General features: G+C 45.0%; 1 protein-coding gene across 1 annotated transcript in view; it reads left to right on the forward strand.

Moving 5' to 3' along the window:
* The window catches only part of LOC141132416 (electrogenic sodium bicarbonate cotransporter 1-like), an 890,811-nt gene that overhangs the window by 400,422 nt on the left and 463,727 nt on the right, over positions 1–26,662 (forward strand). The window contains exon 8 of the mRNA XM_073620775.1: positions 15,523–15,639. Within this exon, the coding sequence (XP_073476876.1) occupies positions 15,523–15,639 (117 nt within the window). The remainder of the gene's footprint in view (positions 1–15,522; positions 15,640–26,662) is intronic.

A 26,662-nucleotide genomic window follows, 5' to 3' on the forward strand; every position in this document is an offset into this window, starting at 1 on the left:
AATACCACCACCGGAGTGAATGGAGGCCTACCAGAAAGTTTGAACCCAAAACAGCATACGCTCTATGGGTCAAACAGGCTTGTATTGCCCACCGGCAATGAGGAAAAGGTCTTGGTAATCAGCGAAAGATGAAGTCCTAAGAGCCTTCACGAAAGTGTCATATGCATAAATGTGAAGATACCACCACCGGAGTAAATGGAGGCTTACTGGACAGTTTGAACCCAAACCAGCATACACTCTATGGGTCAAACCAGCTTGTATTGCCCACCGGCAATAGATGGAAAACCTTGGTAGCCAGCAAGGGATGGGATCCTAGGAGCCTCCACGAACGTATCTTCTCCGTGGGGGTGGTTATATGTCCCGGAAAGTGGCCCATAAAGAATTAAAAAGGGGCCACATAGTGTAATTCCGTAAATAAGGTAAACTTTTTAATAAAAGAAAAACACTTACATTTGAGTAGTTAAACTTTCTGGTAGGCCTCCATTCACTCCGGTGGTGGTATTTTCTCATCTTCTTATTTCTACGCACAGGGTGATCATGATGGCTTCACATTAATATGGACTGTGATTCACTATTATATATGATGGACTAAAAAAAGACATTAGAGACTTTTTCTCAAAATCACCATCTTTATTGTTTGCATTTTATATTTTATTTTTCAGCGCTACACTTTGTTACACTACATGTCCATAGCAAAATTTCTATTTGTTGTGTTAGCTGCTTACACCACTGAGTAAGCGCATAGTCATCTTTGTTTTTTGTATACACATAGTGCATCCTTGGCCAATCATCAGCCAGCAAAGCACTGCGATGACGCAGTGCATTATGGGCCATGACACGCCGCATGAATTTAGCGCGAACGGCCCATGTTCAATCTTTTTCGAACAGTCGATGTTCGAGTCGAACTCATGTTCGACTCGAACAGTCAGCCCATCCCTAATGGGTACTGATGGCTGGGCACTGATGAGGCTGCTTTAATGGGCACTGATGGCTGGGCACTGAAGGCTGGGCACTGATGAGGCTGCATTGATGGGCACTAATGAGGCTGCGTTAATGGGCAATGATGAGGCTGTACTGATGGACAGTAGTGCTTGGGCACTGATGAGGATGCATTAATGGGCACTGATGGTTGGTGTCACGGAACATCCCCACACTCCGATTGAGTGCTTCCATCAGTATACCACTTCCTCCCAGTCTGGATATAGATATCCGATAATCCAACCGCTCATAAGCACAAAACAAGACGAGACTTGTTTCACTGCTAACATGGACTGTTTTATTAGAACCAAAATTACAAGTCTTTATATACCGTTAGAAGAGGTTCCCCCCTCCTGCTCATATTACTCTACCAATACAACTGTAACCTAATTAACATAAGCTAGTTTACTAAATCATTTACCCAGACTATGTGACTCAGAGATATGACCTTTAGGACACAGACTTGTGGTCACCGAGGTTCACACAGTAGTATAAACACAATAGCAGGAGCTAATTACAATTAACAATACAAACAACAATGAGTTGAATACCCTTAGAAGCTGTGGTAAGCCAGACCAGACTCATTTACATTAAACACATTATAGCAGACATCAGACAGGGGAGTGGAGTTGATGATATTGGCATCTCCTCACAGTATGAGTCCCAACAGTATGACTCAGTCACTATTGCTAATATGGCAAATACAGGGTCCCCAGAGTCTGTGTGTCCTGGGGGACAAGGACCCTAAGCCAAAGTAACAACACCTCAAGGGTACCCAAAATGCCAGGGCCCATAATCTGTAGGCAAGAGGCTGACATTCAGTCCCCTCCAAAAGCCTCTGTCCCGGGTGAGTCTGTCACATTTCTCCCCCATCAAAAGTTGACTAACAAGGTCCCAGACCTCCACCTGGTCTGGACATGTGTGAGTCAGGCAGAGTGAATTCACAAAGTCTGTCCGCATGATCTCCTTTCTTGGCTGCAAGGAATAGTTGACCTCAGTAGGTGTGGGGCAGAGGTCATTGACTCTCTGTCCAGCTGTCAGAGCTTCAGCTGGGTGGTGTTTACCATTCCATGGCTTGGCCTGTTGCTGGGCAGAGGGGCCCACTGTCCCTGTTCCCTGAAGCTGAGAAGAAACTGTAGGTGCTAGGCAGAGGCCAGCAGCGCTCTGCCCTGTTGCCAGCGATTCAGCTGGGAGTAGCAGCTCCACTACATCAGCTTGTCGCTGGAGAGAGGGGCGACTGCCCCGGCTCCCTGGATCTCCACAGTTGTTGCCGGTGCTGGGCAGAGGTTTGTAGCACTCTGCCTTGTTGCCAGCACTTCTGCTGGGGAATTCACACCCTCTGCTCCAGCTAACCGTTGGGGCAGGAGACTGGATTCCTCCACTCCCAAACTGTGTAGCTGCCATTGGGGAGGGGAGCCGGCTGCTTCCTGTTCCATTCCCTCATCTGGCTGCTGGGACAACATGTCTGTGGTACTGTCTCCTAGGTGCACGGATCTTTACTGGGGAGGAAAGACTGCTTCCTCCACCCTGGCCAACTGTTGGGGAGGGACGAAGAACACCTCCTCTCCCTTCTCCCCCTGTATCTGCTGCTGGGAAGTGATTGCCACCTTCTCACCCTGAGCCTCCGAAACTGCCACAGGTGTGGGGCAGAGGTCTTGGACCCTCTGGTGACCAGCACTTCAGCAGGGGAAGTTCCTTGTAACTCCACAGATACTGCTGTTGGTGCTGGGCAGAGCACAGTGAAGTTTGGCCCTAATACCAGCTCTTCTGCTGGAGGCTCATCAGGTTGTTCTTCCTCAGCAGAAAAGTCTATCAAATCCCCTGTCTTTTTTACTGGTGTCTGGGGATAGAGGTTCACTATCTCCTGTCCGTGGAACTCAGAAGATGCTATCAGTGCTGGGTAGAGCACAGTGAAGTTTGGCCCTAATACCAGCTCTTCTGCTGGGGGCTCACCCGATTGTTCTTCCTCAGCAGAAAAAAGTCTATCAAATCCCCTGTCTCTGCAACTGGTGTCTGGGATGGAGGTTCACCATCTCCTGTCCATGGAACCCAGAAGATGCTATTAGTGCTGGGCAGAGGTTAGCAGAGCTCTGCCCTGTTGTCAGCACTTCAGCTTTGGGGATGGCAATCTCCAGATTTTCCACTACTGATTCTCTGGCATGCTGCTGGACAGGCACATTCCTCCATCCAAGATCATCCCATGCAGAAGCAGGATCATCAAGGTCAGTCAGCACTTGCTGCATCCGCCATAAGACCTCCGCCTCCATAGCTGCGGGGGCAGGTTGGCAAAGCACACTATTGCTCTGCCACATTGCCGACTCTTCAGACAGGATTTCAGGGTTGTCAGCTGGTACTTCCTGATAGTCAAGGTCAGTCAGCACTTGCTGCATCCGCCATAAGACCTCCGCCTCCATAGCTGCGGGGGCAGGTTGGCAAAGCACACTATTGCTCTGCCACATTGCCGACTCTTCAGACAGGATTTCAGGGTTGTCAGCTGGTATTTCCTGATAGTCCCAGGCAAAGGGAGCCCAGCCCTGGCACTGAGCAACATCTAGCAGTCGTCTGTAGGCAATCTCCAGCTCCCATTCCTGAAAGGCCAGAAACTCTATATCTTCCAGTGCCCAATGCACTTCCGAGATGTCCAGTAGCCCTTCTCTGAAATCCATGATTTCGTCCATACACCACTCCAAATCACTCCCAAAGTAAGGGTCCCCTGTCAGCTTCACATACAGCAGTCCCAAGCCACCGTAGCTTAAGCCTTCCGTTGGGCTGTCATCCGCTATCCAGGGACATGCTTGGGATACATGCCACCAGAGGGCTCTGTAGCTCTCATCCAGCTTCATCTCTGCCCACAGACCAGCCTGCTTAATTCAGCTGTCTGCTCCTTGTGCGGTTTTTCTCCCAAAAACCGCACCCGCAATCCGTACTGTGACCAGTACCTTTCCTGGATGGAGGGGAGAACTTTTCCCTGGTGTTGATGCTCATGGGCTAGCGCTTCTTTCCAGAGTTCGCAGTGAATAGAATCACACCATCCCAGCAGGACCTGCCCTGATACTGGTCCTCTGTGCTGTATCTGCATCTCTCGCAACCGCCTTCTGAATTCCTCTTCCATGGTGGCTGGTATCTGTACCTCTCCTCTCCTCTCCTGCTATCCGGACCTTGGATCCAGGTGGAAGTTTGGATGTCCCAGACTGCAGGAAGCGTCCTGCTGCTTGCCACCAATGTCACGGAATGTCCCCACACTCCGACTGAGTGCTTCCATCAGTATACCACTTCCTCCCAGTCTGGATCTAGATATCAGATATTCCAACCGCTCATAAGCACAAAACAAGACGAGACTTGTTTCACTGCTAACATGGACTGTTTTATTAGAACCAAAATTACAAGTCTTTATATACCGTTAGAAGAGGTTCCCCCCTCCTGCTCATATTACTCTAACAATACAACTGTAACCTAATTAACACGAGCTAGTTTACTAAATCATTTACCCAGACTAGGTGACTCAGAGATATGACCTTTAGGATACAGACTTGTGGTCACTGAGCTTCACACAGTAAGCAGGAGCTAATTACAATAAACAATAACAATGAGTTGAGTACCCTTAGAAGCTGTGGTAAGCCAGACAAGACTCATTTACATTAAACACATTATAGCAGACATCAGACAGGTGAGTGGAGTTGATGATATTAGCATCTCCTCACAGTATGAGTCCCAACAGTATGACTCAGTCACTATTGCTAATATGGCAAATACAGGGTCCCCAGAGTCTGTGTGTCCTGGGGGACAAGGACCCTAAGCCAAAGTAACAACACCTCAAGGGTACCCCAAATGCCAGGGCCCATAATCTGTAGGAAAGAGGCTGACATTCAGTCCCCTCCAAAAGCCTCTGTCCCGGGTGAGTCTGTCACAGCTGGGCACTGATGAGGCTGTACTGATGGGCACTGATGAGACTGTACTGATGGGTAGTGACACCTGGACACTGATGAGGCTGCATTGATGGGCACTGATGAGGCTGCATTAATGGGCACTGGTGGCTGGGCACTGATGGGGCTGTACTGATGGGCACTGATGGCTGGGCACTGATGAGACTGCATTAATGGGCACTGATGAGGCTGTACTGATGGGCACAGATGAGGTGGCATTGATGAGCACTGATGGCTGGGCACTGATGAGGCTGTATTGATGGCCACTGATGACTGGGTACTGATGAGGCTGTATTAATGGGCACTGATGGCTGGGTACTGATGACGCTGCATAGATGGGCACTAGTGAGGCTGTATTGATGGGCATTGATGCCCATCAATGCAGCCTCACCAGTGCCCATCAATACAGCTTAACCAGTGCCCATCAATGCAGCCTCACCAGTGCTCATCATTGCAGCCTCACCAATGCCACATTGGTGAGGCTGCATTGATGGGCACTGGTGAGGTTGCATTGATGGGCACTGGTGAGGCTGCATTGATGGGCACTGATGATGAGGCTGCATTGATGGGCATTGGTGACTTGAGGCTGCATTGATGGGCACTGGTGGCTTGAGGCTGCATTGATGGGCACTGGTGGCTTGAGGCTGCATTAATGGGCACTGGTGAAGCTGAGCTGATGGGCACTGATCAGGCTGCATTGATGGGCACAGGTAAGGCACTGATGGCTGGGCACTGATGATCTGTGTATTACGCTGTCCTGAATCCAGTGCTCTGTGTATTACACTCTCCTGAACCCAACGCTCTGTGTATTACGCTCTCCTGAACCCAGCACTCTGTGTATTACTCTCTCTTGAACCCAGCGCTCTGTCTATTATGTTTTCCTGAACCCAGCGCTCTGTGTATTACGCTCTCCTGAACCCAGCACTCTGTGTATTATGCTCTCTTGAACCCAGCGCTCTGTGTATTACTCTCTCCTGAACCCAGCGTTCTGTGTATTACAATCTCTTGAACCCAGCGCTCTGTGTATTACACTCTAATGAAACCCAGCGCTCTGTGTATTATGCTCTCCTAAACCCAGCGCTCTGTGTATTATGTTCTCCTGAACCCAGCGCTCTGTGTATTACGCTCTCCTGAACCCAGCGCTCTGTGTATTATGCTTTCCTGAACCCAGCGGTCTGTGTATTACGCTCTCTTGAATCTAGCACTCTGTGTATTGTGGTCTCCTGAACCCAGCGCTCTGTGTATTACGCTCTCCTGAACCCAGCGCTCTGTGTATTATGCTCTCTTGAACCCAGAGCTCTGTGTATTACGCTCTCCTGAACCCAGCACTCTGTGTATTGTGGTCTACTGAACTCAGCGCTCTGTGTATTACGCTCTCCTGAAACCAGCTCTCTGTGTATTATGCTCTCCTGAACCCAGCATTCTGTGTATTACGATCTCCTGAACCCAGCGCTCTGTGTATTACGCTCTAATGAAACCCAGCGCTCTGTGTATTACACCCTCCTGAAGTCAGCGCTCTGTGTATTACGCTCTCTTGAACCCAGCGCTTTGTGTATTACGCTCTCTTGAACCAAGCGCTCTGTGTATTTCGCTCTCCTGAACTCAGCGCTCTGTGTATTATGCTCTCCTGAACCCAGTGCTCTGTGTATTACACTCTCCTGAACCCAGCGTTCTGTGTATTACGATCTCCTGAACCCAGTGCTCTTTGTATTATGAATAAAACTAATGAATAATTGCGCTATTACAAAAATGAAATACAGGTGATAGCTGCCAGCATGTAACAATGTGGTGAACGGTGCAAGAGAATACGTAAATACTAAACACATGCAGCGCTAAATATAATGAATAACAGGAATGTGTGTTCACATCCCATATGGAAATCACATCATATATTGTGAAATGTGTGACAAGATGATGTGTTCACATCCTATATAAAATAACCGTTTATAAGTGGTATTTTGTGGGCTGAACTAAAATCAGTGAACATTCAAAAAAGTCCATTCACAAATAACTAGAAATCAAAAAAGTCTGTGATGATTAAAAGTTCATGAGCATATATGGTGCAGCATTTTTAAAGTGAGGCAAAAACTGGAACAAAAATGCGGATAAAGATTTCAATTCACACATAAATCTTCTTATATTCGAAATCAAAGGTGTAAGTGGCAGAAGTGAATACCCTACCGGAGGAGATGGACACAATCACCGTACGGTGAAGTGTCATACGAGCTTTAAGAGGTCAAACGATCCCAGGGGTATTATACTGGAAAATCCTAGTGGTAGGTCCCATCCGGAATAACCATAGTTGTCAGATGATATGTGGATCCACAGCAGATAGAGGTATGAATCTCAGAAGGAGCAGGCTGTTAAAGAAGGCGGCTTCCACCCCATGAGTGTCCAGTTCATAAGAAAAGGAAAAAAATCTCCACATAGGGCATGAATGCAATATAAAAAGTACTTTTATTTACAAAGTTGGAAAAATCTTTAACACGCACTGAGTTGGAAGGATAAAAAGTGATCACAAAGTAAAAATGAAAATAAAATTGCATGGTAGCAGAACATCAAAAGCTTTAGCGACCCGACATATTTCTTCAACTGGGGCATATAGCTAGATGTCTGTACCACGCTCACATATAGACACAATAAACATGATGGAATAGCAAACAGCTGTGTATGCCGCCGAGGGGCGGACATAACAGCCAATCAATGACAAGCTCTGTGTGGTGGACTGCATTGCTGATACTCCAGAAACACAGATGGAGTTGTCCTCCAATTGCAACCCCTGAAGCGGGGTCATGTGACGGCGTCACTGCGCGTGACATCATCGCGCACCGGCCGCCGCGCTCCATTTCATTCAAGGAAGTGTGGGAATACAGGGCCAGGGGGTGAGGAAACCACACCCACACCGGCCATGGAGGGATGTCATTGCGCACCTATCCGAGGCACTCCGATGCGCTCAACTTCCGGTATCCCCGGAAGAAGGAAAAAGACGCTGTGGGTGGCAAGAGGAGGACAATATACATAAATATGCATAATGAAAGTTAAAAATGAAAGAAGTTGTTAAATTCCCTTTCCATATGTATATGTCTTAGACAGAAAACTATATTCTTGTGTGGACAAATATGATATTGGGTCAGTGTGACATAAAAATAACAAAAAAGAAAAGTATGCACATTGCGTAATGTAGAGCTCCGATCAGCGACCATGTATACTATTAGGATCTTAAAAATGGATATTGGCACAAAAACACATGTAAATAGCAGGGACTTTTTAAGCTATTAGGACTTTTTTATAAATGCGTTTATGTCCCATTCCACGTTCAACCCATGGGGGGGATAGCTTTTCAACTGGTAGATCCAAAACGTTTCAAGCTTAGATACCCCCCTGGTATGCGGACCCCCCCTCCATGATGGAACAAACTTATCTATAACTTGAAACTTAGAGCCCCTCAGATTCTTGTTGTGAAACTCTAAGAAGTATCGAGGGACACTGTGATTAGTGCGACCTTTCTTAATAGCAGTAATATGTTCGTTTACTCGGGTACTGAATGTTCTTATAGTGCGACCCATGTACTGCATATTACAGGGACATGTAATAAGGTACACAATGTAACAAGTAGTACATGTGACAAAATGTCTTATCTGATAGATGGTGGAGGTAACGGCAGACTGGAAACATACGGATTTATGATTACCACAAAGGTTATGTATACATACACTGCATTTTTTGGGATAATAACCTTTGGTTTCTGGAAAAAAGGATGGCTTTGTAGGCGCTTCAATAACGTTATGGGAAATGCGATTCCGTAAGGATGGAGCCCCTCTGAAAGTGACGCCTGCCCTAGTAGGGAGCGCCAAGCCTAGAACCGGGTCATTTCTCAGGATGTTCCGGTGGCGATTCAGGATTCGTTTAATTTGTCTGTGTTGAACAGAAAATTGGGTGAACAAGGACCACTTGAACTTATCATTGGGGATTGGCTTAGGTCGCACAGTTGTAAGTGTCTTACGATCCATGAGAGAGACCTTTGTAATCTCCTGGTCTATCTGGGACGGTTGGTAGCCTTTCTCCACGAAACGTTCCCTCAAGAACTGTGCTGAACTTTATGTACTGGACAAAGGCCTCAAATTTGCCCCCTCTAAGGAGCTGAACGAGTTTGAGACCTTTATAGATGTCCAGAAGTTTAAAAGAAAACTTAATGTACAGAGACATTTTTTAGTCAATTCTAATGGTGTTGAAAGCACAAATAGTGTGAGTAATGTAGCCCGTAGTGAAGCAGCCCTTCATACTGGGCTAGCAAACCCTTCTTTGTTTAACCCTCCCAATGCCACAGCACCTTCTATTAAAGTCTTTTGTGACCTAGTATTAACAGACCTGGAAAGATTACCCGATAAACGTATCTTTGACCATCCCAACATTAAGACTGGCTTAAAATCCTTATGTGAACATAAAGACATAAAGACATTGTGATCCGTCCCGCCGATAAAGGGGGAGGTTTGGTTATTCTGGATAAAGAGGATTACCACATGGAGATGTGCCGTATCCTCAGTGACGAGAAAACCTATATACCCCTCCCTAGAGATCCCACTAGGGAATTTAAGAAGTATCTAGTCGATTTGGTCACATGTGGTTTTCAACAGGGAATCCTTACTAAAAAAGAGAGGGACTACCTGGTCCAGGTAGGACCCCGTATCCCAGTGATGTACTATCTCCCTAAGGTGCACAAAAACAGCACAAAACCTCCCGGCTGACCTATTATAAGCGTTATCGACTCGGTAACCTCTAGAGTCGGCCGCTACATAGACTTTTTCCTCCAACCTCTTGTGTGTAAGGTTCCATCTTACCTTAAAGATACAGGTGACACCATCCGCTGTTTAGAGTGCATAGAATATCAAGACAATCTCATTCTTGTCACTGCGGACGTTACAGCATTATACACCTGCATCCCTTACGAGTTGGGTTTGGCGCCTGTTGAACATTATTTAAACACCAGTGAAAATATTCCGCCATCACAACAATATTACATTATGGAACTTCTTCGTTTTGTAACACAAACAAACTATTTTTGGTACAACAACCAATTCTTTCTACAAAAGAAAGGCGTGGCTATGGGGGCCAAGTTTGCCCCCAGCCTTGCCAAACTTTTTATGGCTCTATGGGAGGAGGATGTCGTCTACCCTGCACAGCGACCGGTGCTGTGCCTGTGGGCCAGATATATAGACGACATCCTCCTCCTATGGAAAGGTGACGAGGAAACTCTTCATGACTTTATGGCTACTCTTAACCAGAATGACAGAGGCATTACTCTTACGTATGAGCTTAGTACAGTTTCGATCCATTTTTTAGATCTAGAGATCGCCATTTCTGACCGCCGCATTGTAACCACCACCTTTTTCAAGCCAACGGACAGAAATGGTTACATCTCCACAGACAGCTGCCACTATGGCCCCTGGCTTGACTCTGTCCCTCGCAGTCAATTACTGCGCATCCATAGAAACTGTACAAACTCTGTTGATTTTTTGAAACAAGCACAGTTCTTGAGGGAACGTTTCGTGGAGAAAGGCTACCAACCGTGCCAGATAGAGGAGATTACAAAGGTCTCTCTCATAGATCGTAAGACACTTACAACTGTGCGACCTAAGCCAATCCCCAATGATAAGTTCTTAAGTGGTGATAAGTGGTCCTTGTTCACCCAATTTTCTGTTCAACACAGACAAATTAAACGAATCCTGAATCGCCACTGGAACATCCTGAGAAATGGCCCGGTTCTAGGCTCGGTGCTCCCTACTAGGGCAGGCGTCACTTTCAGAGGGGCTCCATCCTTATGGAATTGCATTTCCCATAACGTTATTGAAGCGCCTACAAAGCCATCCTTTTTTCCAGAAACCAAAGGTTATTATCCCTGCAAAAAATGCAGTGTATGTATACATAACCTTTGTGGTAATCATAAATCCGTATGTTTCCAGTCTGCTGTTACCTCCACCATCTATCAGATAAGACATTTTGTCACATGTACTACTTGTTACATTGTGTACCTTATTACATGTCCCTGTAATATGCAGTACATGGATCGCACTATAAGAACATTCAGTACCCGAGTAAACAAACATATTACTGCTATTAAGAAAGGTCGCACTAATCACAGTGTCCCTCGACACTTCTTAGTTTCACAACAAGAATCCGAGGGGCTCTAAGTTTCAAGTTATAGATACGTTTGTTCCATCATGGAGGGGGGGTCCGCATACCAGGGGGGTATCTAAGGTTGAAACTTTTTGGATCTACCAGTTGAAAAGCTATTCCCCCCATGGGTTGAACGTGGAATGGGACATAAATGCATTTATAAATAAGTCCTAATAGCTTAAAAAGTCCCTTCTATTTACATGCGTTTTTGTGCCAATATCCATTTTTTATAAGATTCTAATAGTATACATGGTCGCTGATCGAGCTCTACATTACGCAATGTGCATACTTTTCTTTTTTGTTATTTTTATGTCACACTGACCCAATATCATATTTGTCCACACAAGAATATAGTTTTCTGTCTAAGACATATACGTATGGAAAGGGAATTTAACAACTTCTTTCATTTTTACCTTTCATTATGCATATTTATATATATTGTCCTCCTCTTGCCACCCACAGCGTCTTTTTCCTTCTTCCGGGGATACCGGAAGCTGAGCGCATCGGAGCGCCTCAGATAGGCGCGCAATGACATCCCTCCATGGCCAGTGTGGGTGTGGTTACCTCACCCCCTGGCCCTGTATTCCCACACTTCCTTGAATGAAATGGAGGCTCGGAGCGCGGCGGCCGGTGCGAGATGACATCGCGCGCAGTGGCGCCGTCACATCACCCCGCTTCAGGGGTTGCAATTGGAGGACAACTCCATCTGTGTTTCTGGAGTGTCAGCAATGCAGTCTACCACACAGAGCTTGTCATTGATTGGCTGTTATGTCCGCCCCTTGGCGGCATACACAGCTGTTTGCTATTCCATCTTGTTTATTGTGTCTATATGTGAGCGTGGTACAGACATCTAGCTATATGCCCCAGTTGAAGGACTATCGTCCGAAACATGTTGGGTCGCTAAAGCTTTTGATGTTCTGCTACCACGCAATTTTATTTTCATTTTTACTTTGTGATCACTTTTTATCCTTCCAACTCAGTGCGTGTTAAAGATTTTTCCAACTTTGTAAATAAAAGTACTTTTTATATTGCATTCATGCCCTATGTGGAGATTTTTTTCCTTTTCTTATGAACTGGACACTCATGGGGTGGAAGCAGCCTTCTTTAACAGCCTGCTCCTTCTGAAATTCATACCTCTATCTGCTGTGGATCCACATATCATCTGACAACTATGGTTATTCCAGATGGGACCTACCACTAGGATTTCCCAGTATAATACCCCTGGGATCGTTTGACCCCTAAAAGCTGGTATGACACTCCACCGTACGGTGATTGTGTCCATCTCCTCCGGTAAGGGTATTCACTTCTGCCACTTACACCTTTGATTTAGAATATAAGAAGATTTATGTGTGAATTGAAATCTTTATCTGCATTTTTGTTCCAGTTTTTGCCTCACTTTAAAAATGCTGCACCATATATGCTCATGAACTTTTAATCATCACAGACTTTTTTGATTTCTAGTTATTTGTGAATGGACTTTTTTGAATGTTCACTGATTTTAGTTCAGCCCACAAAATACCACTTATAAACGGTTATTTTATATAGGATGTGAACACATCATCTTGTCACACATTTCACAATATATGATGTGATTTCCATATGGGATGTGAACACACATTCCTGTTATTCATTATATTTAGCGCTGCATGTGTTTAGTATTTACGTATTCTCTGTGTATTATGCTCTCCTGAACCCAGCATTCTGTGTATTACGATCTCCTAAACCCAGCGCTCTGTGTATTACGCTCTCTTGAACCCAGCGCTCTGTGTATTACGCTCTCTTGAACCAAGCGCTCTGTGTATTACGCTCTCTTGAACCAAGCGCTCTGTGTATTACGCTCTCCTAAACTCAGCGCTCTGTGTATTATGCTCTCCTGAACCCAGTGCTCTGTGTATTATGCTCTCCTGAACCCAGCGTTCTATGTATTACGATCTCCTGAACCCAGCGCTCTGTGTATTATGCTCTAATGAAACCCACTGCTCTGTATTATGCTCTCCTGAACCCAGCGTTCTGTGTATTATGATCTCCTGAAACCAGCGCTCTGTGTATTACGCTCTAATGAGGTGTGACTGTGAGCAGGAAGTTAATGTTGTATGATGCATCTGTGTACTGTGAACAGAGTGAAATGGGGTCTAGGGAGCGAGGTGGATATTTGCCATGATGGACGGAGGGTTGCCAGGAGCTGTTAGAGAGGCACTATAACATGGGAGGGAGGTGCTATGGCTGAGCAGGTGCGGTGGTTTGGATGTGCTGTGACTGGGGGAAGGGGACATTGAGTAGGGATGAACCGACCACTTGACTGTTCAGATGTTCAGACCTGCAGTATTCCTAGGAACCACTGATGTCGATGGTAATTTGCTCTCCTTTTTAGCAAGAGGGAGGGGAAAGCAGTGACATCACTGTTCAAATATGGCCATGGCCATATTTGGTCAATGATGTCACCATTATTCCTGCCCCTTCCCTTTACTGTATAGTTTGGGAAGGTCTCATTCAGCTAGTGGTGCCGTCAGGACCAGTTGTGTGTCCTGGGCATAATTTTTCCAAAGGTGGCTGACATAGTGACTGATAATGGATTAACAATGAGGGACATTTTTTGTGGATATTTGTTTTTCTTTTAAAGGACTTGTCAAATGTTTGGGTGACTTTATTTCTAGGTTACAACTTTTATTCTATTTTATGGTGAGTGAGTAGGAGTACTATGTTATAGGTACTAGGTACTAGATACTAGGTTACAATGGTGGGGCAGATGTGCAGGGGGTTACAGTGGTGGGGCAGATGAGCAGGGGGGACAGTGATCTGAGGTGTGAAGGTGTATGAATTGGGGCTCATCTGAGGTGTGGAGTTGCAGGAATTGAGGCTGATCTGAGGCGTGAGAGTACAGGATGTTAATTTATCACTACTAAAGTAGTTTATAGCATTTACTTTATAAAAAAAAAAATCCTTTTCGTGATTGAGAGTATGAAGTTGAAATTTTTTGTTATAAAATCGGCACGCTCAATTTCTTTGAAAACATTTTTCGGCACACTGTGCTCAAAAGGTTGCCTACCCCTGCTGTAGGATATGCCACAACAAAAATGACACAAAAATTATACAGTTTAAATTGCTGGCAAATGACATTCATAGCCAGCTTAAAAAAAAAAAAAAAAAAAAGAGTAAAAAACAGCACACCCCTCTAAATATTCCAAAAAGACATAGCAGACACTAATGCCCCATACACACGGTCGGATTTTCCGACGGAAAATGTGTGATAGGACCTTGTTGTCGGAAATTCCGACCGTGTGTAGGCTCCATCACACATTTTCCATCGGATTTTCCGACACACAAAGTTTGAGAGCAGGATATAAAATTTTCCGACAACAAAATCCGTTGTCGGAAATTCCGATCGTGTGTACACAAATCCGACGGACAAAGTGCCACGCATGCTCAGAATAAATAAAGAGATGAAAGCTATTGGCCACTGCCCCGTTTATAGTCCCGGCGTACGTGTTTTACGTCACCGCGTTTAGAACGATCGGATTTTCCGACAACTTTGTGTGACCGTGTGTATGCAAGACAAGTTTGAGCCAACATCCGTCGGAAAAAATCCTAGGATTTTGTTGTCGGAATGTCCGAACAAAATCCGACCGTGTGTACGGGGCATAAGAGGGGTCTGTGTGCTGTTTTTTTTTTTTATAAAAAAACAAAACAAAGAAGATATCAATATCTCCCAGCTGTAACTGAGAAGGTGAGGTAGCAGGGAGGCAATGTGACCAGCTGGGTGAGGTGGAAACGAAAGTGCTTTGACCTAGGGGTAATGTGTGGAGACACTGGGAGACAGGGGGTGGGGCATGAAGGGGCACTAGCTGCAGGAGGTGAGATGGAAGGAGAGCACCAAAACCAGAGAGAGTGGGTCGGAGAGGAGCATTGAGATCATGGGAAGTGATGTGGGAGAGGGGCATTATCACCATGGGGACTGAGGTGGGAGAAGGGTACAGTGATCATGGGGGCTGAGGTTGTGGGCGGGCACTAAAACTAGGGGGATTTGAATGTGGTTGAGAAGAGATGAATTGCAGGGAACTGTGTGCAGGAGTGAAGTGGAAAGCTGTGGGGAGCTGTGTACAAAGGGAAGAAGTGACCTAGGCAGAATTAAAAAGTGTGAGTCAGGCAAGTGTGTGAGTGGTTTGAATTTAAAACGAGCCAGATTACTCAGGATTATTTTTTTTACTATAGGCTGGAATAGGATAGTAAAAGATAGGATAGGATAAAGGTCAAAACTTTTTTTTTCTATGACACCTCCTAGTTTTTAATGTGTCAGTTAGTTACAGTGTGTGTCTTCCTTTTCCATTTGTGCAACTACGGAAGAAACAGAGCTGAAATGTGTGATATCCTTTATCTGTAACTGTTAACCGTCTTTCTTTTTATGTCTGAATTTTTTAGTACTTACATATGCTGTTCTTTTTTAACTAAGGAAGTTGATGCTGCACAGGGAAGCCAAAAATCACTGCAATGCAAGAGCATACCATGAAGAGGAGAGGCTAGCAAATGGTCACCCTCATGTCAGTGAAGAACTCCAAAAGACAACCAAGTATGTTTAATTTAAGGTCATTGATAAAACTATAAAAAGTTAATATTTTACCTATGAAAAGGAAATTGAAATGCCCCAAGACAAAACTACACAATCCAGTACACTCTGAGCCCAAAATCACAATTTATATATCCCAATTTTGACAATTCCTGGTAGTGTAAATTTTACAATTCCTGGTAGTGTTCCAAGCCCAGATCTGTGTGTCCATTGACACACAGGGCATTGTATGACTTTGATCCCTCCTCACTGACTGTGATTGGCTGCAGCATGCAGAACAGTTTAACATTACATTAATATTAGCAAAACAATCCTCCACCACCATTTATAACAGACAATGTTATCTTTATACACATACAGTTATCTAGACTTCACACACGCTAAATAATCATCCACGTATGTTTGACCTAACCTGTTATTTCCAGTTCAGGCTTATATCCTAAATTAGGAGATACAGCTGCAAGGCTAAATGACCTATAATGTCCCTTCTGGTATTATGGAATGCGCAGTTATTGTAAATCACAAAATTTGGGGCTGTATATACAGTATAAGTCCAACCATAAATCAGAATAGCTGATAGGCAAATTCAGAGACCTCCACAAAGTCCATGGCATTCATTTTTTTATAAACTAAAATGAGCATGTGTTTCCTGAAGCCAGATTTCCTGAAGCACATAGAGCACAGCCAGGTTAATAAGCAAAGATGAGAGCGTTATGGTAATAATGCATAAAAAAGAGTTCCTAGTGGGGCAAGGCAGGATAATAAGCAGACGGGTGAGCTAAAGTAAGCTAGAGCACAATCCTGTTAGCAAACTGTCCATCTCATCCAGTGTCCCAATAGTTAATGGTGCTGAAAGCTTACCCGGACTTATGCAGCAATGTATCACTGTTCTAATTCCTACCCACATCCAGGTTCTGTTTTTCTGGCATCAACCTGTATGCCCTCTTACAGCTCTTAGCTGCCACCACAGCTTTCAGTAATCCTTGCTTAACCTCCTCTGATAATGTTCAGCCCGTGCACGCTGGTTCACTTCCACACGCCCTAGCGGAGGGGGAGGAACATAGGCATGGTCCTTGTGACGTCAAACAATGTCTAGCAGAATGTCAACGCATTTCACCATAACCGCAGCTTCATCAGGACCTGCTGTCTCCTAAGCTAATTACTATTAAACCTTGCATGAAACCCATCCTCATCTGGCATTTAAAGGGGACCTGATACAGCAAATGTGCCACACATAGCACAGTCAGTATATTAAAAATTCAATTTTTTAACATTGCTTTAGATATTCTCGGCTATTTTTATCCAAAAGGGGAAAGCTTTACATAGAGGTTATTCAATTTAAAACTCTGAAAGAACAAAATATTATGAGCACAAATTATTATGAGCTGGGAGACAAATTATTATTAGAGATACAGAGGCTCTTACACCTAATTCAGACAGGTAAATTATTACCAAAAATTATCAGGGGTTCTAGTACATCGTAGATGTTCACATCTTTTTATTTTTTTTAAGTCTCCAAAAAAACCTGGAGGTTAAATTCTTTATTTATTCCCTCAGGGACAAAGGTACCCAACTTATAAATTCCAAATTTTTCTTTATGTAAAAAAATTGTATTGAAATCACTTCATCTTTGGCTCCTATTTAATGCATAAATACCCTTGGTTTTTAAACCTTTAAAAGCTTTAGCTTGGTGGAAGGTCAAAAAATGCTGAGCCAAAGGACTCTTTGGTACTTTCTTTACTTTCTTTTCAATATCCCAGAGGTATTCACTGATGCAGATTCGGAGGTGACGTTCCATTTTACCTATGTAAAATTTACCTCAGGGTCACTGCAAATTGTAAATCACCCATGTGATTGAACAATTAGCATATTTATTGGCGTATAACATGCACTTTTTCCCCCTGAAAATAAGGGGCAAATCGTGGGTGCGAATTATACGTCGATACCTGGCTGCCTCGGAGGGGAAGGAGGGGGCAAGCGACACCGGATTACACAGAGCCGAGATCTCCTGTGTACTCAGCGCTCGCAGTCTCACACAGTCCCGCCTCCTGGCCTGGCTCCTAGCATTGATGTCACATGCCCCGCCATTGGACTGGTGTTATGTCTATCATAAGAGCTGGGTCAGGAGGCAGGACTGTGAATGACTGCGAGCGATGAGTACACAGGAGATCCAGGCTCTGTGTAATCCGGCACTGGTGAGGCTGCATTGATGGGCAAAGGAGAGGTTGCAGATGGACACTGAGCAGGCTGCAATGATGGAAATGGTGAGGCTGCAGATGGACACTGATCAGGCTGCAATGATGGGTAATAGCAAGGCTGCAGATGGGCACTGATCAGGCTGCAATGGTGAGGCTGCAGATGGGCACTGATCAGGCTGCATTATTGGGCAATAGTGAGGCTGCAGATGGGCACTGAGCAAGCTGCGTTAATGGGCAATAGTGAGGCTGCAGATGGGCACTGAGTAGGCTGAATTAATGGACAATGGTGAGGCTGCATTGATGGGAACTAATCAGGCTGCCTTGATGGGCACTGATCAGGCTGCATTGATTGGCAATGGCGAGGCTGCATGTCAGCAGGAGAAGGTCTTTAGGACCCAGCATCTGTCAGGGCACCAACAGGAGAATGCTGTCCCCAGCAGCACATCACATGGGCCTTTATAAGGAAGTGTATCAGTACTCAAAGTTGCTGACTGATCTCAGCTTGTTACCTGTGTTCCTGTGATTCCTTGCTCCTGTGTTCCCTAGTTTCTGACCTGGCTTGTTCCTGACCTGTCTGCCTTTCTCCAGTTCCTGACCCCGGCTCATCTCACGGATACCCTCTGCCTGCTTCTCATATTTGACTGTTTGACCTGGCTTCCACCTGACTTCGTCTGCTCTACTTTAAACCTGGTTCTGATCTCAGCTTGTGTTGACTACTCTATTATCTCAGTGGCTTTACAGACCTGTCTCACCTCACAGGTGCCACCTGCCTGCAGACTCTGTTCATCACAACAGCAGCATTCCTGAGCTTTCTGCAAGCAACTTCACAGGCGACCTGTGCTACTTTGTGCCCGACTTCTCCTGTCTCACCTTCAAGGGAGTCTGGAACTTAGCTGCAAAGGAAACCCTCTTTCCATTAGCCTCCAGCACCTGGTACATGATACTGCAGATGGGCACTGAGCAGGCTGCAATGGTGAGGTTGCAGATGGGCACTGATCAGGCTGCAATAATGGGCAATGGTGAGGCTGCAGATGGGCACTGAGCAGGCTGCAATTATGACGATTCATCAATTGGCTTCAGGTGCAGGCGCCGGTAAGGGAAACGGGCAGTGAAGTCCTAAAAAGCAGAAAGCAGAGGGGAGAAGGAGCCGGAAATGGTGAGAGATCGCCGTGGCGATCTTACGTGGAAGTGGCAGCGGGTACCTGTCAGAACCAGGTACCCTCTCCCCCCCCTCCCAAAAAAAAAGTGCCAAATGTGGCAGTGGAGGAGAGGAGGGTGAGAACAAGCAGAACTTCCGCTTTAACACAGAGCTGTTTGGCAGGTTTCCCATCTCAGTCTCATAGTGAAACTTGGGTAACTTGTTTCACAAGAAATAAAGGTATGGTAGCCTGTGGACACTGTCAGATCTGTCCTTATGTAGAGTGGACAAGGAGGTTCACCGATGCGGATGGCAATAATACGTATAAGATCAAATGCTTGATTAGTTGTTCAACCACGCAGGTGATTTCCAGTTTGCAGTGCCCTGTAGCCAATTTTAAAATTTTGAAAAGTCAGCTCTGAATCCGCATCAGTGAACACCTCAAAGATATTAAATAGAAAGAACCAGAGATTCCACAGGCATGTGGGAAGGTGCAGTGTGGTGCAGCATCAGTAAACACACAGAGTCCGGTTGAAGTAAACTAAAAAGCCTGGATAGCCGCACAACAGAAGAAATTTCATATGCCTTTTATTCGTAGAACAGGATCATGAAGTACACAAGGCACCACGGCAAGGTGGTACAGAGTAACAGCTGACACGTTTCACACTTAAACTAAATGCTTACTCAGAGTAAGCACTTAGTTTAAGTGTGAAACGCGTCAGCTGTTACTCTGTACCACCTTGCCGTGGTGCCCTGTGTACTTCATGATCCTGTTCTACGAATAAAAGGCATATCAAATTTCTTCCGGTGTGCGGCTATCCAGACTTTTTTTGTTTACTTCTACCTATACAAGCATTAGCCAGCACCTGAGGCTCTCCTCTTCCTGGAGGTTTAGGACGCATGCATTTTGGCTTGGATTTACCTGAGGGGTGGAGTTAGTATTACGCAGAGTCCGGTTGCAGAGAACAGAACTTGTATTATTGCAGAATCCAGTAATTCACAACAAGCCTGGCAGGAAGGCACCCGACCGGGAACACTCACGACAATAACAGCAGTGTGTAGCTGAGCAGGTCTTGGATGCACCAACAGCATCTGCCTTGAGGGGCAGAATGTGGCCTGTACAATCCAAGCCCAAATTGGTCTCTATCCTTTCCCTACTCATGTGGAACCTCTCCCTGCCTCTAATCACTGTCCCTGTCAGATGGGTGACCTGTCCCTACACGACCCACACATGAGAAGTGCACCAAGCCTGGGAACCAGGGCCATAAATAGGCTCTGCCTGACTCAAGATTGTTGCTGGAGTCATTGGGAGGCAGCATCCAACTAAATATTTTTTGCCATCACCTAGTCCAGGTGCTTGACATGATCCTCCAGTGTCTTGGAGAAGATAACGTTACCGTCCAAGTAGACTAGCACAGTCGCAGAGTTGAAGTCCCCAAGGCACCTCTCCATTGGGTGCTAAAAAATGCTGGGGGCATTGCTCAGGCCAAAGAACATACGGTTAAATTAAAAAAGTCCCAAGGATGTGACAAAAGCAGTCTTTTCACAATCTTGATCTCACACTGGGACTTGTCAGTAGCTACTTGCCTGGTCAAGGCTGGAGAAGTACTTGGCTTGACCCAACACCATAAGTGATTCCTCTACCTGGGGTAATCGGTAAGCATCCAGATGAGTGCAGTTGTTTTATTTGTGGTAGTCCACACAAAACTTTCTTATGCACCAGAACTACTGGAACAGGCAAGGTCTATGACTCTCTCAAATCACCCCGCTCTGTAGCATATTACGGAACAAGTCTTTGACCTCCAGCACAACACTGGGGAAATATGATGGTAATGTTTCCGAATGGGTGGAGCATTGCCTGTGTGGATTGGGTAATCAATGGCTTTGGTATAGCCACAGACTTTTTTTTTTTTTTTTTACAAATGTAAGACTTTATTGAAAACATTCACATGTCATTAACATAAAACATATGCAGGGTATATTGAGAAGAACACGTTTGCAACACAGGAAAGCTGTACAAGGAATACTGATCAGATGTATCTAACAAGATAGACAACTGAAATGGAGTACCTGACAGAGATCAGGAGAATAATCTCAGTAATTTATTAAATAGACATAAGAGGATCCCCAATAGGAAGCCTAAAGGAGAACATAGGGGGGAAAAGAGAAACAAGAAGGAAAAAGAAGGTAGAAAAAGTTGGCCTGGAATAGGGAGGATAGGGGGAAGGGAGGGAGAGGCAGGGGGAAAGACAGGGCAAGCAGGGGGGGAGGGGGTGGAAGGAGAAGAGGATGTATAAGAAAATAAGAGCAGGGATTGTATCCATACTAGGAAGAGGGTCCTCTTCTGGACTAGGTGGAGACATCTTCATCTGTAAGGAACCCCTAGAATCTATCCAGGGTGACCAGATCTTGTCAAATTTACTCGGACAGTTTCTGTTAGTGTACGTTATTTTATACAAATGTAGCGCACTACCCCCCGAAGAAGCTGCTGAATTAGTTGCACAATCTGCCATTCACCCTGCCCCATCCCCTTTTTTAGTCCTTAGACACACAACAACAGTCAGTTTCTCCTTTTTCTTTGCTTTTATTGATAGGATGAAACTTTGAGAGATATCAGGGATGTATGAGATGCCCATAAAGAATAGATCATCACCCATGACCTTGCCCTTAATGATTGCTGCAGACTATTACTTCCAGTTAACAAGACGAATCACTCTGAATAATTCTCTTGTATTGATTCTTACTGCAGGCTATTACTTCCAGTTACCAAGGCGAATCACTCTGAATAATTCCCTTGTATTGATTCTTACTGCAGGCTATTACTTCCAGTTACCAAGGTGAATCACTCTGAATAATTCCCTTGTATTAATTCTCACTGCAATCAATCTGGCTGAAGATTTACTACTCTGAATAGTTCCTCTGTCCGACTTGATGTGCTTCCTTTGGGGTATTAATCCTCTAAGGTCGAAGGGCTGCACCACCTTCTTCATGACCTGCATGCTAACACCCTTCAGTCTTTGGAAGTTATAGAAATGTTAACTGAACACATAATAAACGACTGACTATTGCTCCAGCCTGTCCATTATTGTCCATACTGTGTTCCACAGTCACACAGTTTGTTACGCTACTCCCTCCAGCATTTCTACTTCTTTGAACATTACACTGATCTTCTCTTTCTATCAAAGTCCCGTGTTCCTCAGTCACAGGAATCCGATAAGCGGATTCACTTCCACCTCGTTACTTCTACTTCCTTCACTTGATCCTCGTTATCAAGCACTGTGTTCCCCGACCACAGAAACCTGATGCACTCCACAGGGATGAAGATCCTCCACTTAGCTCCTTCCCCTGCGGCTCCTCCATCCCTCCAACGCGCACACGGCACATCCCCGCAAGGGGATGCCCAGTATATCACCTCAGCATGTAAGCGGGTGTAGCGGCTTCACAGAGGGAATCACACGTACTAACTTTATAAACCAGGCAACATTTATTACCGGAGAGACGGTAGTAGAAAGAGTATTTACAGCAGTAATGCAAGTAGGTTTACTCCAAGCATGGAGGCACAGATACACAGCACAGTCACTTCTGATGTAAGCGGTAGTTGTATTCATCAGCATTATAGGCACTTTCCACTGACTGACCCAGTATAAACCCAAGCACACAATGCGTATCTGTAGAGGCTGATATTCACACACGTTACCCGGTAACAGTGGTATTCCTTCAGCAATGGGGAGTCTTTCATCCGACCAGGATTGTTGCTACAGGACTCCGTAGGAACCCTGAGCTATCCCTCACAGGCTGGAACACTCTCCCTAACTTCTCCTAACTCTCCCTGACAAGCAGGGGTCTCTGTCCCTGTCTATACACACACGTGAACTGAACTAAAATGTGGCTGGGCTTTCTTATATAAAGTATCCACCCAAAAATGGCCAACCAAATCTCTCGAGATTTGCTTGTCCTATCAGGACACCAGGCTTCTCCAAAATGGTGCTGGAGACAATTATAGAGGCCAAACAGCTCTGAACATATGTACACATAACCATATAAAAAAAGGCATTGAAAGTGAGAATATACAGTTGCTAACCCACTACCTCTTGCAGCCAACTAGGCTGCCCTGCACCACAGCTGCCTACAAGCATGCCATGCTGTCTTTCTTGTGCTTCAAAGAGAGCCCGGAAACATGTGATCCCAACTTATATAGGAGGCCTGCCCTCTGCCAATGCAAATTAATGATTGGTCAGAGCCCCCCACATGAGCTGCCTGCCACTCAGGTCTCAAGTCCAACCTCCCTTCCAGAACAATTCCACTGAAAGCAGGAGAGGATCTCTGAGCCAGAATGCAGGTGGTCACCCCCCCCCCCCACTATACTAACACTCCCACTCCCAGATCAAAACAAACTGGCTAAATTTACCTGAAGCTGCATTCTGTCACTAAAACACTTCTAGATCACCTACCTTTAGGTAGTGACCGCTACACAAAGGTAATACACAATTTAGGGTATTTCGCCAGGTAAAAACTGTGGGTGGTAATGTATCCTTCCAATTCAGTAAAATCTCTCTGCGAGCATAGTGCATGGCATATATTATAAACAGTTTTGTGTATTTTCTCACAGTGGGGTCAACAATTATCTTCAACAGCATAACCTCTGGAGTGCAAGGGTTGCCCCCATAGCCTGATTAATATCCTCCAGGACCTGCTCCCAAAAGCTATGTAGTGTGGGACAGGACCAAATCATATGCAGGAAGGAAGCCTCCATGTCCCCACAACGTGGACATGACAAGAACCTATCACGGTAGATGGCTGCTAGCCTTTGTGGTGTATAGTAAGCTCTATGCAAAAATTTTAGTTGAATAAAACAGTCCCTAGCAAAAATCATACTCGTAACATCGTAAGGTGGAAGTATATTGATGATAGGGGAGAAATTAGGACCTTTGGCGACAATAGACGCTTTACTGGATCTGACTCGAGTGTGATGTCATTAGGAAACTGGTACTGGAAGGCATGTCTCACCTGCAAATATCTGAAGAACATCCAATTGGGAAGGCTATATGCATCCTTAAGTTCTGGGAAAGCTCAACCTACCCTCCGTCACCAAATGTTTCAACCCCACTATGCCTCTAGAGGCCCATACCTGAGGATCGGGTATACTACACATATGTAGGAGGTTGGGGTTACCACATAAGGGCGTGTGAGTGGGGAAGTTCGCCGGGGAGTGATGCGTCACCCTAGCTCGGTGCCAAGCGGTTATTGTCGTCCACAATAAAGTTATCATCTCAGATTGGGCTCTTCCCCCGCGGAACAGTGTGGTGATGATTGCCGCCTCCAAGATCACCGCCGGGTTGTCCCTGGGTTGGGAGAACCACCATAGGACCGTCACAAGGACAGCCACCCAGTAGTACGGCTGTCAATTTGGGAGAGCCAGTCCACCCTGGCCTACTGGTAGTTGCAATGTGGATATTTCCAGTCTGGGCACCCTCCCCAGCCATATAAAGGAGATAACAATGGGTTATAAGTTATTTGAAGAAGGACGCCGGAAAGCAAAACTGGTCAATTTCTAAAAAAATAAAGAAACTTAGGGAGGAAAATCTTTTTTTATTAAGTTTACCCTGCCTACCGGAGTAAGAGGGAGTGATCTCCAGCTCATACACCACTGTTAGAACAAGGTCAGCAGAGGCATAAGGTTCAGTTCAAAGTATGTGGAGACCAGCCCTCCTATATGTATCCCTAAGTATTTAAAACTACCAACCCATACCAGCGGATTTTGAATAATTGGTCTAGGGTGCACAAGGTGTAAGGGATATGTCAGGTATTTGTCCCAGTTAATCTTAAACTCCAGAATAAGGTTCCAAAGTCATCGATTATCTGCAGGACTGCTGGGAGGAAGGAGGATATATCACTTAAAAACAGGATAGTGTCATCAGCATACAAGTATATTTTCTCCTTCACCACTCCCACTTGGATCCCCTTGACCACAGACGCGGTACATATCCGTGAAACCAAGGGTTCCACAGCTAACGTAAACAACCCTAGTGAAAGCGGACAACCCTGCCTGGTGCCTCTACCCAATGGGAAGGCTGTGGAAAGAGTTATCTGTATGCACCTGTTAAATCCGATTTAGGGGTCTCAAAACAGATGATTAGATAGTGAGTCCAGATCTTAAGATAAGATTATTAGGTGCTTTATTGTATACAAACACTGCAGTGGAGAGACACAACACAGACCGACTTCCATCTCTACCAGGCAGAACGAAGCAGGAAGTGTCTCTGACTTAAAAACATCAAGTTTCACAATATATATACTTTATGAATATGCATAAGCACTAGGCGTGTTATAGGTGTGATCGTATAGTTTAGTCCACTCAGCATTTATATCTTCTTAGTAGCAAGGGAACAGTTAAATGGGTGGTTACATCGTGTGACTGGCAAAGAAAGAGATTTCAACAGTATCTGGTCAGTTCAGACTGGTTTTGGTATGAAGGCCTATTTTGAGCATCTTTCTGGGTTTCTTATCAATGTTTGTGTCGTCACATAGCCAACAGTTTTGATTTCCAGGAATTGAAACAAGACATCTAAAGAAAAGGAAAGAAACAAATCAAGCACAATATAAATTCTTAGCGACAGTCTCTATATACATATATATATATATATATATATAGAGAGAGAGAGAGATATATATATATATATATAAATAATAGGATTTTTAAATACAGCTTACCTGTAAAATCATTTTCTTGAGAGTAAATCACGGGACACAGAGTATTCAATACATAGTGGGTTGGATATGCACCATCGGTGATTGGACACTGGTTAGACCCAATTAAGGAGAATTCCTCCCCTATATAACCCCTCCCATATGGGGAGGACCTCAGTTTTGTAGCAAAGCAATAGGTAACACGTAAAACCCATAGAAGGGCGGGAGCTCTGTGTCCCGTGATGTACTCTCAAGAAAAGGATTTTACAGGTAAGCTGTATTTAAAAATCCTATTTTCTTGATCATACATCACGGGACACAGAGTATTCATTACATAGTGGGATGTCCCAAAGCAATGCTCATTTGAGAGGAGGGAGACACAGGTCAGAAAATATAGACCGCAAACGGACCAGAGGAACTAAACTGCAGCCTGCAGTACACTGTGCCCGAAGGCGGTATCTTCTTGCCCTCTTACATCCACCTGATAGAATCTGGTGAATGTATGGACTGAAGACCAAGTCGCAGCCTTACAGATCTGAGCCATGGAGGCCTGGTGATGCACTGCCCAAGAAGCACTAACAGCCCTAGTTGAGTGCGCTTTCACATGAAAAGGAGGAGTCTTCCTCTTTGTATCATAATCCTGAAAAAAAACCTGTCTAATCCATCTAGAAAGAGTGGATTTCGACGCTGCTTGGCCTTTCTTATGGCCATCTGGCAGAATAAACAATCAGTTTTCCGTATCTGAGCGGTTGCCTGCAGATAGACACTGACTGCTCTAACCACATCAAGAGTGTGCAAAGATTCTTCCTCCGCGGACTGCAGATCTGGAAAAAAGGATGGTAGGATTATATCTTGATTCAAATGGAATCCTGAAACCATGATAGGTAAGAAGGAACGATTAGGATGCATAACAATCCTGTCCTTGTGAATAATTAAATATGGCTCTTTACAAGAAAAAGCTGCCAATTCTGATACTCACCTAGCAGAGGATATGGCTATCAAG

The sequence above is a fragment of the Aquarana catesbeiana genome, linkage group LG03 (genome assembly GCF_042186555.1).
Source record: "Aquarana catesbeiana isolate 2022-GZ linkage group LG03, ASM4218655v1, whole genome shotgun sequence".
NCBI classification, from domain to species: domain Eukaryota; kingdom Metazoa; phylum Chordata; class Amphibia; order Anura; family Ranidae; genus Aquarana; species Aquarana catesbeiana.